The 16499-nt window shown below is 45.7% G+C and overlaps 1 protein-coding gene across 2 annotated transcripts in view; it reads left to right on the plus strand.

The window, feature by feature from the left end:
* LOC106560884 (zinc finger CCCH domain-containing protein 18) overlaps positions 1-16499 on the plus strand; it is a 38879-nt gene that overhangs the window by 8493 nt on the left and 13887 nt on the right. For both annotated transcript variants that reach the window (XM_045688169.2, XM_082957215.1), the window contains exons 2-12: positions 413-1323; positions 3728-3812; positions 4309-4460; positions 4564-4659; positions 4915-5072; positions 5187-5216; positions 5506-5623; positions 5835-6121; positions 15434-15622; positions 15906-16031; positions 16218-16313. In XM_045688169.2, coding sequence (XP_045544125.1) covers positions 427-1323; positions 3728-3812; positions 4309-4460; positions 4564-4659; positions 4915-5072; positions 5187-5216; positions 5506-5623; positions 5835-6121; positions 15434-15622; positions 15906-16031; positions 16218-16313 — 2234 coding nt within the window. In that variant the 5' untranslated portion in view covers positions 413-426. The remainder of the gene's footprint in view (positions 1-412; positions 1324-3727; positions 3813-4308; positions 4461-4563; positions 4660-4914; positions 5073-5186; positions 5217-5505; positions 5624-5834; positions 6122-15433; positions 15623-15905; positions 16032-16217; positions 16314-16499) is intronic.

Consider the following 16499-nt stretch of genomic DNA (forward strand, 5'->3'; position numbering starts at 1 on the left):
GTTGGTGGCCTGTGTCGGCGTCACTGTATTTTCCTTGAAGCAGGCAAAGAAGGTGTTTAGGTTGTCCGGGAGAAAGATGTTGGTGTCCGCGACGTGGCTGGTTTCCCTTTATAATCTGTGATTGTCTGGAGTCCTTGCCACAAATGTCTGGTATCTGAGCCGTTGAATTGCGACTCCACTTTTTCTCTGTACTGACTTTTTGCCTGTTTGATTGCCTTACGAAGGGCATGACTGTTTGTACTCAACCATTTTCCCAGTCACCTTGCTGTGGTTAAATGTGGTGGTTCATGCTTTCAGTTTATTTTGGCAGTTATCTATATATTGCCTAGAGACATTGTCTTTGTGTATTAAACCAAATGTATCTATTTTAATAACAGACAATTCTATAAGTAAATACTGTCTTCTGTTTTAGTGGATCATTCTCCAATGGACACCCCTGAGAGCCCCACCCAGTCTCCTGAAAGCCCCAACCAATCACCCCAATCCCCAGAGGAAGAGAAGGGCATTTCTGACAGCGAGTTCCTGGCATCCCCTGAGGAGGAGGAGGACAGGTTGCTCTCTGACAGTGAGCTGCTGAATGATGAAGACAACGGTGGTTTAGATGAAGAGGGTGGTGAAGGTGGGGACTCTGAGCTGGATGATGACGAAGATGGGGGGGTAGTTCAGGAGCGTATCTCTGACCCAGAGGATGACGAGGCTGATGGGGAAGGTGGAAGGGATAGGCATACTATTCTAGAGCAGGAGGAGTCAGTGGGGATGGTAATGATGGGACAGGAGCGACAGGATAGCCAGTCAGATGAGGAGGAGGACCGGATCAGCCAAACTCCTAAGTCCCCTGATTCTGAGCCAGAGCAGGAGAGGTCATCCCCCTTAACTGAGGAGATGTCCAGACATGAGAAGGAAGATGAGAGTGGGGAACCGTCTGTGAAGCTGGCAGTGGAGACAGCAGAAGTAGATGATGAAGAGGAGGAAGAGAGACTGAGGAGGAGGAGGGTGGTGGTGAATCAGATGAAGGAGGAGTTGTCGTCTGTGTCCAGAGAGCTTGATGAACATGAGCTGGACTATGACGAGGAGGTTCCTGAGGAGCCCAATGTTCTAGCGCCTGAAGAAGATGACGAGGTGGAGAAAGGACCCAGAGAAGGGGATGAGAAAGAGGACAAGAGCGTCAAAAAGAAAGAGAAGATACCAATCCTTCCTCCATCCCCGAAAGACGGTCCACCTAAGAAGCCTGAAGAGTCCAGGGCTCAGGACAGAGGAAGGAGAGATTCCTTTCGTGACAAAAAGGACGAGGATGATGGAGAGATTGATGAGGGAGAAATAGATGTAAGTAATGTGATTTATATGCTCTCTTCAATCTGCATTATACTTTTAATCAAGAGACTGATTTCTTTGAGTATGCAGGGCCACTCACACTGAGATAAGGGAGGGAAGCAAAACAGGAGAACAGATCAAGTACAGGACTGCAAAGTCAGAACTGGGGCTGTTGCAGTGACCATGTTACCGTCACACCAACAGGCATGTGTATTGACCGCAGTCAAATTCCACGTGACCGTTGAGTCACGGTAATCTCCTATGTACATGAATGGCACTGATGCGTTGGGACTACACAACTCGCTAACGACCACCAGGCACCTGATACGCAGTGCACTATTGTCCCTCAAATCCAGCGTTTCCCAAACTCTGTCCTCGGGAATTTTGTTTTTTGCCCAAACACTACATAGCTGATTCAAATGATCAAAGCTTGAGGATTAGTTCATTATTTGAATCATCTGGGTAGTGTTTGGGCAAAAAACTAAACGTGCACCCCTTGGGGTCCCAAGGACCGAATTTGAGGAACCCTGCTCTAACCACTCTGACATCAACGCAAGTACAATGGAAAATCACATCAAACACTCATCATCAAAACAGTGTTGTGCTTTTAAAACTCACTGTTAAGATGCATTGTTTGACCCCACTCACTGTAATCGATCAATTTGAAGAAAGAAGTTCAAAAACAGGTTGAAACTGAGTGAAAAACATGTTAGTTGTGGATCTTGTTTTAAAGCCAAACAAGGAAATGGACAGCACTTTCTAAGGTGATGATTCATTAAAAGCAATTGACGTGGCATGTAGAACACCTATAGGCATATTAGAGCTTATGCATACGCCTATATATGATCAAGCCTGGGAAGGAAAGTGTGAATTAATATAATGATTGTGCCATTATACAATACATAGCCTAATAGCCTACCACATATTCTTTGTTACATAATTGGTCTAGCCTATACTCCAAAACTAAACAAATTCTAGTAATTGCCGGTGTGGCTGTATTATTATACATACTGGATGGACTGTTTACCTTATGCTACGCTCCAACATTACTATCCATGAGTCTGGGAGAGAACGTATAGGCCTAGGCACTGCTGTTGGTTCATTGATTGTGCAGGGAGGTTACAGAGTAGGCTGGTTAGCCTACAATTACAGTGAATTAGTATTTGATTTTGAATAGCCTCTCCACCACGTGTTTCCATCTCTCTCTCTCTCTCTCTCCTTCGTTCCTTTTTGTGAGCGCATAGAGAGAAATATGTTTCATTGTGTAAACATGTTACTATCGGCGTTCCTGAAAAGATTTCACTTGGTTACTTTCCCAAATGAAGTACTGTGTAGCTGCAGGAAGAGGTTTGGAGACCCCTTGACATAGTTTAGGTAGAATATCACCAGCTCCTCAAACAGCCAAACCATTTCTATATGCAATCCACAGGAGGCTGGTGGCACCTTAATTGGGGAGAACGGGCTCGTGGTAATGACTGGAGCTGAATCAGTTGAATGGTATCAAAACCATCAAACACATGGTTTACAGGTGTTTGATGCCATTCCATTTTCTCCGTTCCAGCCATTATAATGAGCCTTCCTCCCCTCAGCAGCCTCCACTGATGCAATCCTGTGTGGAACGCAGAGTTTTGATGATTGCCACTTAAAAGAGGATTCCAGCTTTCTACTGCAACTAGATTTATTTCTCAGCTGCTAGTATTAAGCGCATTGCTCCGCTGTAAAACCAGAGTAGCCTACCCGGCACGATGAAACAAGGAACTACCGTAAAACGCAGCCTCCATTCGCTATTCGAGTGCATACGGATAACGCCTTTTTTCCCTTGCCCCAGTTCTGCACATTTGATAATGGCCCATTTTAAATCGAAACTAATTCCACATATTATTAAAGACAAGATTATATTGAGAATAGTCTGATGGGTGAAAATATGTTCACATGATGAGAGAACAGCGATGGCAGCCAGAGGCAAGGAACAGAGCACAAGCTTTTTGTGACTTTCTCAAATCATCAATATACTCGCATCATGCGGCCCTTATATGTTTTGATTTATAAGACATTCTAAGGTTTGTATTATTCACAGCTAAATTTGCAAGAAATTATAGACTTTTTAAAGGGTAGACGTTCCAAAGGCGCCCGTCAGCGGCTTGTATGTGTGAAGGCATGAAGATGCTAAACGTGTTTATGTTAATTAAAGGTCAATTACAGTGAGACCAGCAGTCATTTTGCATGACAGTTACCATCTGACAAAATTTCATGACCGCCACAGCCCGAGTCAGAACCATGTGACAATACAAATAACCTGCCCTGCAATACAAATTGCACCCTGTCCCACTGACCTAGGGTTCCAGCGGTGTCATTCGGTTACTTCACGGATGCACATGGTTAAGTGGGTTGATATTTAGCTGTTCCATTTGTGCAGGATGATGACCTGGAGGAGGGAGAGGTGAAGGACCCCATGGACAGGAAGGTCAGACCCAGGCCCGTCTGCCGGTTCTTCATGAAAGGTACCTCAACGTACTCTCCTGTGCACCACTCGCGTGTACAACACCTGTCTTATGACGAAACTACACTGTGCAAACATTGCGTGTGCAACTTGAGCATTCCATTCTACACCAGAGACGTATCATGAAGGTAAAACCGAAGGTAAAATCGTGACCCACTTGATCAGCAACACAGGCCTTGCGTTTTGTTGCTTCACTGATGTTCTTCTTCTGTGGCCTGTGTAGCGTTTCTCTTCTTCATTGTAATGGTCCTTTTGAAGCAGTGATATTGAAGACACTTGTTTCAGACAGCAGGGGGAAGCATTGTACTTCATAACTGAAATGAAGATAATGTGGTAATGGAATATTATTAGGAGCTAAGCCACATACAGCGATGATGGATGTCAATTTACACCCAAACACAATTTACTTCAAAGTATTGGAATTCAATGAAAATATGCTTTTTCCAATTCCCATGTATCTGTTTTCAAAATGATACAGCTCTGTTTTTCGTTTCCAGGTAACTGCACATGGAGTATGAATTGTAGGTTCATCCATCCAGGGGTCAACGACAAGGGCAACTACTCTCTCATCTCCAAGCCAGACCCCTTCTCTCCCAATGGGGCACCACCTGGAGCACCCCACCCTCTCATTCCTGGAAGCAACCCCTGGGTATGCACCACCTCTGGCCCGCTGTATTTGGACCTGAAGAGTGTGTGTGTGTGTGTTTCTGCATTGGGTAAATGTATTGTGTTTACATCTGTTTCCCTGTCAGGGTGGACCTGCTGTTGAGGAGCTCCCTCCACCCCCTCCTCCAGTGGAGCCTCCTGTGGAGAGTGCCTGGGAGAGGGGTCTGAGACATGCCAAAGAGGTACAACACCCTCTCAGCTCTTACACGCATATATGTACTCCTCTTCTGTACAGGTTATTTTTCAGCACCAGCTGATTTTGAGTATGTTGATTTTTTTCATTGACATGTTTTCTGAGAGGGTTCCCCTGCTACATTTGGCTCGTGAAGCGTCTTTATAATAATAAACGTGTGTTTAGCCTCTATGGGTTTGTTCAGTCAGCAGGTTATGGTGAAATCCCAGACTTGCCTCGTGTAAAAATGGCCCTATTCCTCTAGGTGTTGAAAAAAGCTACCATACGCAAAGAGCAGGAGCCAGACTTTGAGGAGAAGCGCTTTAACGTGACCATTGGAGAGGATGAGAGAGACTTTGACAAGGAGAATGATTTCTTTAGGGAACGCAGCTACCGCATCACCAGAGAAATCAGAGACCCAGGGTAAGCTCAGGAGCTATGGTTCGATATAGAGAAAATATCTTGGTGGATGTTTTTAAGAATTGTTTTAGACGATGTCTCTGTTTAAACCGTTTTTGGACTTTTCTTCCCCCGTAGTGACTTGGAGTTCAGAGACCCAATCTATCCGTAAGTACAATGTAGGGGAGGTAGTAACATCCTCTTTTCATGCATCTCTTATCTCTACGTTTCCCTGCTTGATTATCAGCTCCTGCTCTGCTGTGAGAAAACAGCTGGTCAGTTATAATGATCAGCCCACTCCACTAGGCCTTATGATTCATTTGTCAATACATGTCTAATTATGGGTTTGTTCAAATATACAAATAAAATGAACCCTAAATGATATAGATGGTGTATATAGCTGCACAGCTATTTATCTCTATTGTTCGATTTGTACTCGATTGTGATGTCATTTCAGTAACGACCCTTATGCTGATCCATACTATGACTATGAGATGGAGGCCTTCTGGAGAGGGGGACAGTATGAGAACTTCAGAGTGCAGTACACAGAGACCCCTCTGCCCTACCACTACAGTGTAAGTACACTCAGAGAGACATCCACCACCCAAGGACTACACAACTTTAAACACAAATGCACAATCGATATTAACTTTGTCGGATTTGCATTTTACTTGTAAGCCTTTTGGTTAAAGAGAATCTTGAATGCGCTATTAAAGCGTAAAGCAGGTTGAGCCTTGCTGGAGGTCTATGGCAGTGTGTTTACAAACCCACCTGTATGAATGTTAGGAGCGTGAACGTGAGCGGGACCCGCGAGAGCGCCATCGTGACCGTGAGCGGGACCACCGCGAGCGAGAACGCCGGCAGAGAGAACGTGAAAGGGAAAGAGAGAGGGAGCGAGAGAAGGAGAGAATGCGCAGAAAGGAGGAGTGGGAGAGGGATCGCATGAAGCGTGATGAGAAGGAGAGACCCATCAGGGAGCGGCCTCCACGTGAACCTCGGGAGAAGAAGGAGGGGGAGGACAAGCAGCCTAAAGGTCCCCCCAGGTCCCCCACCGATACCAACATGCCCCCCAAGTGAGTAGCATGTCCTTTATTACAGGTATCATGTCCTCTAGACCAGGGTTTCCCAAACTCAGTCCTGGAGCCCCCCCGTGGACGTTTTTTTTTTTCTTCAGCTGATTCAAATAACCAACTCATCATCAAGCTTGGATTATTTAATCCCGCTGTGTAGTGCTAAGGCAAAAACCAAATACTTGCACCGGGGGTGAACGACCGAGTTTGGGAAACTGCACTAGACCAGGGGTTCTTAAACTATTTCGGCTTGAGACCCAAATGAGAAATTGACTATTCTCTCATGACTCAAATAGTCCTCCAGTTACTTAAATTAAAAGGAAATGTGTGATTTATAGAAGTATTCTCAAAACTCGTGACCCACCTATCACATGCTGGGTCCCAACCCATAGTTTAAAGCCGCAATCCTTAGTTGAAACTAGGAATGGGCATTTTACATTTTTGTACTGTATTTATGTATATACCAAGAGATCGCAACAATGCCTAATTTATCATAACTATTACAGATAACAAATCCTAATTGCTGAATTGCCCCATATATATGATATACGTACATGTATACAGCTGAAGTCGGAAGTTTACATACACAAAGGTTGGAGTCATTAAAACTTGTTTTTCAACCACTCCACACATTTCTTGTTAATAAACTATAGTTTTGGCAAGTCGGTTAGGACATCTACTTTGTGCATGACACAAGTAATTTTTCCAACAATTGTTTACAGACAGATTATTTCACTTATAATTCACTGTATCACAATTCCAATGGGTCAGAAGTTTACATAAACTAAGTTGACTGTGCCTTTAAACAGCTTGTAAAATTCCAGAAAATTGTCATGGCTTTAGAAGCTTCTGATAGGCTAATTGACGGTGTACCTGTGGATGTATTTCAAGGCCTACCTTCAAACTCGGTGCCTCTTTGCTTGACATGTGAAAATCAAAAGAAATCAGCCAAGACCTCAAAACAAAATGTGTAGACCTCCACAAGTCTGGTTCATCCTTGGGAGGAATTTCCAAATGCCTGAAGGTACCACGTTCATCTATACAAACAGTAGTACGCAAGTATTAACACCATGGTACCACACAGCCGTCATACCGCTCAGGAAGGAGACGCGTTCTGTTTCCTAGAGATGAATGTACTTTGGTGCGAAAAGTGCAAATCAATCCCAGAACAACAGCAAAGGACCTTGTGAAGATGCTGAAGGAAACGGGTACAAAAGTATCTATATCCACAGTAAAACGAGTCCTATATCGACATAACCTGAAAGGCCGCTCAGCAAGGAAGATGCCACTGCTCCAAAACCGCCATAAAAAAGCCAGACTGCGGTTTGCAACTGCACATGGTGACAAAGAATGTACTTTTTGGAGAAACGTTCTCTGGTCTGATGAAACAAAAATAGAACTGTTTGGCCATAATGACCATCGTTATGTTTGGAGGAAAAGGAGGGAGGCTTGCAAGCCGAAGAACACCATTCCAACCATGAAGCACGGGGGTGGCAGCATCATGTTGTGGGGGTACTTTGCTGCAGGAGGGACTGGTGCACTTCACAAAATAGATGGCATCATGAGTAGGGAAAATTATGTGGATATATTGAAGCAACATCTCAAGACATCAGTCAGGAAGTTAAAGCTTGGTCTCAAATGGGTCTTCCAAATGGACAATGACCCCAAGCATACTTCCAAAGTTGTGGCAAAATGGCTCAAGGACAACAAAGTCAAGGTATTGGAGTGGCCATCACAAAGCCCTGACCTCAATCCCATAGAAAATTCGTAGGCAGAACTGAAAAAGCATGCGTGAGCAAGTAGGCCTACAAACCTGACTCAGTTACACCAGCTCTGTCAGGAGGAATGTGCCAAAATTCACCCAACTTATTGTGGGAAGCTTGTGGAAGGCTACCCAAAACGTTTGACCGAAGTTAAACAAGTTTTAAGCAATGTTACCAAATACTGATTGGGTGTATGTAAACTACTGACCCACTGAGAATAAGATGAAAGAAATAAAAGCTGAAATAAATAATTATCTCTGCTATTATTCTGACATTTCACATTCTTAAAATAAAGTGGTGATCCTAACTGACCTAATAAGACGGAATTTTTAAATGTCAGGCATTGTGAAAAACTGAGTTCAATGTATTTGGCTGAGGTGTATGTAAACTTCCCACTTCAACTGTACAGTCTGAAATGTCAGACTGTACTCATTCAAGGGTTTTTCTTTATTTTTACTATTTTCTAGGTTGTAGAATAATAGTGACGACATCAAGACTCTGAAATAACACACATGGAATCATGTAGTAACGAAAAATGTGTAAACAAATCAAAATATATATATACGTACACATACAGTGCCTTCGGAAAGTATTCAGACCCCTTGACTTTCTCCACGTTTTGTTATGTTGCAGCCTTATTCTAAAATTGATTAAATAAAATTCCCTGTAATGACAAAGCAGATTTTTATTTTTATTTTTTATGTTTGCAAATTTATACAAAAAAAACTAACAGATACCTTATTTACACAAGTTTTCAGCCCCTTTGCTATGAGACTCGAAATTGAGTCAAATCAATTTATATTTGTCACATGCGCCGAATTCAACAGATGTAGACCTTACAGTGAAATGCTTACTTACAAGCCCTTAACCAATAATGCAGTTTTAAGAAAATACCCCCAAAAAAGTAAGAAATAAAACTAACAAATAATTATATAGCGAGGCTATATACAGGGGGTACCGGCACTGGTACACTGGTTTGTCAAGGTAATTGAGGTAATATCTACATGTAGGTAGAGTTATTAAAGTGACTATGCATAGATAATAACAGAGTAGCAGCAGCATAGAAGAAGGGGGGAAATGCAAGTAGTCTGTGTAGCCATTTGATTAGATGTTCAGGAGTCTTATGGCTTTGGGGTAGAAGATGTTTAGAAGCCTCTTGGACCTAGACGTTCCAGTACCGCTTGCCGTGCAGTAGCAGAGAGAACAGTCTATGACTAGGGTGGCTAGAGTCTTTGACAAAGTCTATATAAGTTCCCACAGTTGACAGTGCATATCAGAACAAAAACAAACCCATGAGGTCGAAGGAATTGTGTATCCTGTTTCCATTGATCATCCTTAATGTTTCTACAACTTGATTGGAGTCCACCTGTGGTAAATTCAATTGATTGGACATGATTTGGAAAGGAACACGCCTGTCTATATAAGTTCCCACAGTTGACAGTGCATGTCAGAACAAAAACCAAGCCACGAGGTCGAAGGAATTGTTCGTAGAGCTCCGAGACAGGATTGTGTCGAGGCACAGATCTGTGGATTCCAGTCTGCTGTTGGTCCCGCCTCTAGGTACCTGGTTGTACGTGTTATGTGTGCTGTGGTTGCAGTCTAATTTCTACATGGGGGAGAGAGCATGAATTTGCACATCCCATATGTGGTAAGGGTGAGTCAAAATCCCCCAGTTACTGACCCGACAGGTCCAGTAACCTTTCAAGGATCTCTCTGTACTTTGCTCTGTTCATCTTTCCCTCGATCCAGTCTCCCAGTCCTTGCCGCTGAAACACATCCCCACAGCATGATGCTGCCACCACCATGCTTCACCGTAGGGATGGTGCCAGGTTTTATTCAGGCCAAAGAGTTCAATCTTGATTTCATCAGACCAGATAATCTTGTTTCTCATGGTCTGAGAGTCCTTTAGGTGTCCATGAATTTCAGAGTGGTTACATTTCTCCAGGCCCATCACTATCCAGCTACCTTCCCGGTTTTCAGCTCTGCACGTTGAGACTAATGCCCCTTGTGTATATATAGTCATTAAATGCTGGTCACCTCATATTCTGTTTATATATTGTTGTTTACTCACTGTGTATGTATACCGTATTCTCAACACAACTCATCCAAATATACAGTGCATTCGGAAAGTATTCAAACACTAACTTTTTCAACATTTTGTTAAATTACATCCTTATTCTAAAATTGATTAAATAGTTTACTTTCCTCATCAATCTACACATAATATCCCATAATGACAAAGCAAAAACTGGTTTTTAGAAATTTTTGCAAATGAAATTGTACATTTATATAAGTATTCAGACCCTTTACTCAGTACTTTGTTGAAGCACCTTTGGCAGTGATTACAGCCTCGAGTCTTCTTGGGTATGACGCTACAAGCTTGCCACACCTGTATTTGGGGAGTTTCTCCCATTCTTCTCTGCAGATCCTCTCAAGGTTGGATGGGCAGCGTCGCTGCACAGCTATTTTCAGGTCTCTCCAAAAAATGTTAGATTGGGTTCATGTCCAGGCTCTGTCTGGGCCACTCAGACACTTGTCCCGAAGCCACTCCTGCATTGTCTAGGCTGTGTGCTTAGGGTTGTTGTCCTGTTGGAAGTTGAACCTTCGCCCCCAAGTCTGTCCTGAGCGCTCTGGAGCAGGTTTTCACCAAGGATCTCTCTGTACTTTGCTCCGTTCATCTTTCCCTTGATCCGGACTAGTCTCCCAGTCCCTGCTGCTGAAAAACATCCCCACAGCATGATGCTGCCACCACTATGCTTCACCGGAGGGATGGTGCCAGGTTTTCTCCAGACGTGACGCTTGGCATTCAGGCCAAAGAGTTTGATCTTGGTTTCATCAGACCAGAGAATCTTGTTTCTTTTGGCAAACTCCAAGCGGACCGTCATGTGCTTTTTACTGAGGAATGGCTTCCGTCTGGCCACTCTACCATAAAGGCCTGATTGGTGGAGTGCTGCAGAGATGGTTGTCTTTCTGTGCCTTTCCAAATCATGTCCAATTAATTGAATTTACCACAGGTGAACTCCAATCAAGTTGTAGAAACATTTACGTCATTTAGCAGACGCTCTTATCCAGAGCGACTTACAAATTGGTGCATTCACCTTATGATGTCCAGTGGAACAACCACTTTACAATAGTACATCTATATATTTTATTTTTTATTTTTGTAAAAAAAAAAATTTGGGGTGGGGGGTGGGTTAGAAGGATTACTTTATCCTATCCCAGGTATTCCTTAAAGAGGTGGGGTTTCAGGTGTCTCCGGAAGGTGGTGATTGACTCCGCTGTCCTGGCGTCGTTGTCCTGGCGTCAATTAATCTTCTCCTTTCCAGAAGGGGGAAAGGAGAAGATTAATTGTGTGTCGTCTGCGTAGCAATGACAGGAGAGACCATGTGAGGATATGACAGAGCCAAGTGACTTGGTGTATACCGAGAATAGGATCTGGCACCCCAATGTTCCACCACTGGGGTGCCAGAGCAGCGAACAGTTTTGACTGGCTGAGCGGGAACTGTGCTTCCGCAGAGGTAGGGGGGCCAGCAGGCCAGAGGTGGATGAACGCAGTGCCCTTGTTTGGGTGTAGGGACTGATCAGAGCCTGAAGGTACGGAGGTGCCGTTCCTCTCACAGCTCCGTAGGCAAGCACCATGGTCTTGTAGCAGATGCGAGCTTCAACTGGAAGCCAGTGGAGTGTGAGGAGGAGTGGGGTGACGTGAGAGAACTTGGGAAGGTTGAACACCAGACGGGCTGCGGCGTTCTGGATGAGTTGTAGGGGTTTAATGGCACAAGCAGGGAGCCCAGCCAACAGCGAGTTGCAGTAATCCAGACTGGAGATGACAAGTGCCTGGATTAGGACCTGCGCCGCTTCCTGTGTAAGGCTGGGTTGTACTCTGCAAATGTTGTAGAGCATGAACCTACAGGATCGGGTCACCGCTTTGATGTTAGCGGAGAACGACAGGGTGTTGTCCAGGGTCACGCCAAGGCTCTTAGCACTCTGGGAGGAGGACACAATGGAATTGTCAACCGTGATGGCGAGATCATGGAACGGGCAGTCCTTCCCCGGGAGGAAGAGCAGCTCCGTCTTGCCGAGGTTCAGCTTGAGGTGGTGATCCGTCATCCACACTGATATGTCTGCCAGACATGCAGAGATGCGATTCGCCACCTGGTTATTAGCAGGGGGAAAGGAGAAGATTAATTGTGCGTCGTCTGCGTAGCAATGATAGGAGAGACCATGTGAGGATATGACAGAGCCAAGTGACTTGGTGTATAGCGAGAATAGGAGAGGGCCTAGAACTGAGCCCTGGGGGACACCAGTGGTGAGAGCACGTGGTGCGGAGACAGATTCTCGCCACGCCACCTGGTAGGAGCGACCTGTCAGGTAGGACGCAATCCAAGAGTGAGCCGCGCCGGAGATGCCCAACTCGGAGAGGGTGGAGAGGAGGATCTGATGGTTCACAGTATCAAAGGCAGCAGATGGGTCTAGAAGGTGAGAGCAGAGGAGAGAGAGTTAGCTTTAGCGGTGCGGAGAGCCTCCGTGACACAGAAGAGCAGTCTCAGTTGAATGACCAGTCTTGAAACCTGACTGATTTGGATCAAGAAGGTCATTCTGAGAGAGATAGCAGGAGAGCTGGCCAAGGACGGCACGTTCAAGAGTTTTGGCGAGAAAAGAAAGAAGGGATACTGGTCTGTAGTTGTTGACATCGGAGGGATCGAGTGTAGGTTTTTTGAGAAGGGGTGCAACTCTCGCTCTTGAAGACGGAAGGGACGTAGCCAGCGGTCAAGGATGAGTTGATGAGCGAGGTGAGGTAAGGGAGAAGGTCTCCGGAAATGGTCTGGAGAAGAGAGGAGGGGATAGGGTCAAGCGGGCAGGTTGTTGGGTGGCCGGCCGTCACAAGTCGCAAGATTTCATCTGGAGGGAGAGGGGAGAAAGAGGTCAAAGCATAGGGTAGGGCAATGTGAGCAGGACCAGCGGTGTCGTTTGACTTAACAAACGAGGATCGGATGTCGTCAACCTTCTTTTCAAAATTGTTGACGAAGTAATCCGCAGGGGGGGGGGGATTCAGGAGGGAGGAGAAGGTGGCAAAGAGCTTCCTAGGGTTAGAGGCAGATGCTTGGAATTTAGAGTGGTAGAAAGTGGCTTTAGCAGCAGAAACAGAGGAAGAAAATGTAGAGAGGAGGGCGTGAAAAGATGCCAGGTCCGCAGGGAGGCTACTTTTCCTCCATTTCCGCTCGGCTGCCCGGAGCCCTGTTATGTGAGCTCGCAATGAGTCGTCAAGCCACGGAGCAGGAGGGGAGGACCGAGCCGGCCGGGAGGATAGGGGACATAGAGAGTCAAAGGGTGCAGAAAGGGAGGAGAGGAGGGTTGAGGAAGCAGAATCAGGAGATTGGTTGGAGAAGGATTGAGCAGAGGGAAGAGATGATAGGATGGAAGAGGAGAGAGTAGCAAGAGAGAGAGCGAAGGTTGCGACGGCGCAATACCATCTGAGTAGAGACAGAGTGAGTAGTGTTGGAGGAGAGCGAGAGGGAAAAGGATACAAGGTAGTGGTCGGAGACTTGGAGGGGAGTTGCAGTGAGACTAGTAGAAGAACAGCATCTAGTAAAGATGAGGTCAAGCGGTATTGCCTGCCTTGTGAGTAGGGGGGGACGGTGAGAGGGTGAGGTCAAAAGAGGAGAGGAGTGGAAAGAAGGAGGCAGAGAGACTTGAGTCAAAGGTAGACGTAGGGAGGTTAAAGTCATCCAGAACTGTGAGGGGTGAGCCATCCTCAGGAAAGGAACTTATCAAGGCGTCAAGCTCATTGATGAACTCTCCAAGGGAACCTGGAGGGCGATAAATGATAAGGATGTTAAGCTTGAATGGGCTAGTGACTGTGACAGCATGGAATTCAAAGGAGGAGATAGACAGATGGGTCAGGGGAGAAAGAGAGAATGTCCACTTGGGAGAGATGAGGATTACAGTGCCACCACCCCGCTGACCAGATGCTCTCGGGGTATGCGAGAACACGTGGTCAGACGAGGAGAGCGCAGTAGGAGTAGCAGTGTTTTCTGTGGTAATCCATGTTTCCGTCAGCGCAAAGAAGGTGAGGGACTGGAGGGTAGCATAGGCTGAGATGAACTCTGCCTTGTTTTCGCTTTGTCATTATAAAAACCTGTTTTCGCTTTGTCATTATTGTGTTGTAGATTGAGGATTTGTTTTTAATCAATTTTAGAATAATGCTGTAATGTAACAAACTGGTAAAAGTCAAGGGGTCTGAATATGTTCCGAATGAAGAGTAAATGTTGAACTGGAATGCAAAAATGCTCTGTAAAGTTAGTTGCCCTGTTGAGCTAGTGACTGACAAGATCCACTTGCCATCGTGTTAATGTTGAACCCTGCACGCAAAATAAAATAAAGGTTGAGAATCGTGCATCCTGCGAAACACGACCCAGCCAAGCCGCACTGCTTCTTGACACAATGCCCGCTTAACCCGGAAGCCAGCCGCACCAATGTGTCGGAGGAAACGCCATACACCTGGCAACCGTGTCAGGGTGCATGAGCCTGGCCCGCCACAGGAGTCGCTAGAGCACGATGGGACAAGGACATCCCGGCTGGCCAAACCCTCCCCTAACCCGGATGATGCTGGGCCAATTGTGTACCGCCCCATGGGTCTCCCGGTCGCGGCTGGCTGCGACAGAGCCTGGACTCGAACCAGAATCTCTAGTGGCACAGCTAGCACTGCAATGCAGGGCCTTAGACCACTGCACCACTCGAGAGGCCCCCACACCTATTTTTAAACATTCTGGTAAACAAACCTTATTTACTAGCTTTGTATGAAAGCGCGAATGTTTAGGTTGGGAAACTCCTATACCGGAATCTTCGCCACACACAAGAAGCAACAAAGAGCTGTTGTCTTTCAATTCAAAAGAGGTTAGGCCTACATTTAGGTTATACCCAGCCGTACAAGTACTGGAACTGTGATATGATGGCCTAGATGAGTGCATAACATGGCATCAGCATATGATGTAGTCTAGGCTGTGTGTTTACACTGCAGCATCAGATTTGGCTCTGGGTTTGTTGAGACTTTCTGTTCGAGCGCCTGTCCAAATATTTGGCCGAGGAAATGGGAGAGATTCCCAGTGTTGAAACAGCTCTGATCCATACCTTAGACTCTACAGAGAGGACAGTGAAACATCGCATCCGTTTTACCTCCAATCAGTCAGCGACTGGACTGGTGCCGTCACTGAACATTCTTTTGCCATCACAGAAACAGTCTTTAGTGCAGAATGTTTTGAATGTGCGAATAGTTTTTTGGGGGGTCATCAGATAAGGTCCGTGACAGCTTGTTCTGCACTCATCTCCTCCAGGAATGTTGCAACGCATCATGTTGTGATTTCAGTGTCTTTGTTTCTCTTACCTGGGAATAACTGAAGGGATGTCATGCCATACTATGTAATGAACATAAACTGAGGAATGAAAACAGTGTATTGAACCTTTTTTATTTTGTATTTCTGTCTCATTCATTTGTGATGCTTTATTGCTAAACGTGTGATTTGATTTGATTGCCTCTCTCAACCCCTCTTCCCAGTCGGCCGATGATGGAGCCGCCTCTCAAAACAGAGCTGATGCCCATGTCCAAGCGGCCAGATGAGTGGAAGGACCCCTGGCGCCGGTCTAAATCCCCCAGGATACGTCCGGGCATGTCCGGGTCACCACCGCGGGGCCGCCGGCGTCACCGGCCCTCTGGATCCTCTGTCTCACTGTCCAACTCCTCTAGGTAGCTTTCAATTCAGCCTTACCTCTAGTCTGGTACTCTGGTAACACCTTAAATCAACACTTTAAAACAACGTTTTTATTCTACAGTCATTTATATCTACTTGAGTATTATGGGTTTCTGTGTGTGTGTGTGTGTGTGTGTGTGTGTGTGTGTGTGTGTGTGTGTGTGTGTGTGTGTGTGTGTGTGTGTGTGTGTGTGTGTGTGTGTGTGTGTGTGTGTGTGTGTGTGTGTGTGTGTGTGTGTGTGTTAAAGAGTGAGGTTAACTGTGGGTTCTGTTCTGCAGGTCTTCGTCCCGCTCTTCCTCCTACACAGGCTCCGGTTCATCCCGGTCTCGCTCTCGCACCTCGTCCTTCAGCTCGTACTCCAGCCACTCCTCCCAGCACAGCTCCTTCAGCGGCAGCCGCTCCAGGTCCATAACACACACTCTGCCTGTCTGTCTGTCCACCCCCACAACACTGTCTGTTGAATAGGACACCCATTCACTGAGAGCATGGTAACCTGTAATCTCAGGTCTCCCATAAGAGAGCTGATATGTGTCATGGATCGGAGATGACTTAGGGTTGTATTAAACGTGGCCTCCTGTTTCTCACTGCAGGTCCAGATCGTTCTCCTCGTCTCCCTCTCCGACCCCTTCTGCACAGAGAAACGCCAAGAATAAAGCAGCGGCCCCGCTGGCCCTAGGGCCCAAAGGGTAAAGCTATACTCATCCATAGACATACTGTGTATTCATCAGTTGTGCTGTGCACTTCCATACACAACTCACACAGATCATGTACTTTTCCTTTCATGTTTCGAGTCAATATAGATACTGAGTCAATCAATATTAGTACTTCAAAGTCTTACATAATAATAGGGTAGTTTGCATGTAATGCACATG

The sequence above is a fragment of the Salmo salar genome, chromosome 10, assembly GCF_965601325.2.
Source record: "Salmo salar chromosome 10, fSalSal1, whole genome shotgun sequence".
Lineage (NCBI taxonomy): Eukaryota > Metazoa > Chordata > Actinopteri > Salmoniformes > Salmonidae > Salmo > Salmo salar.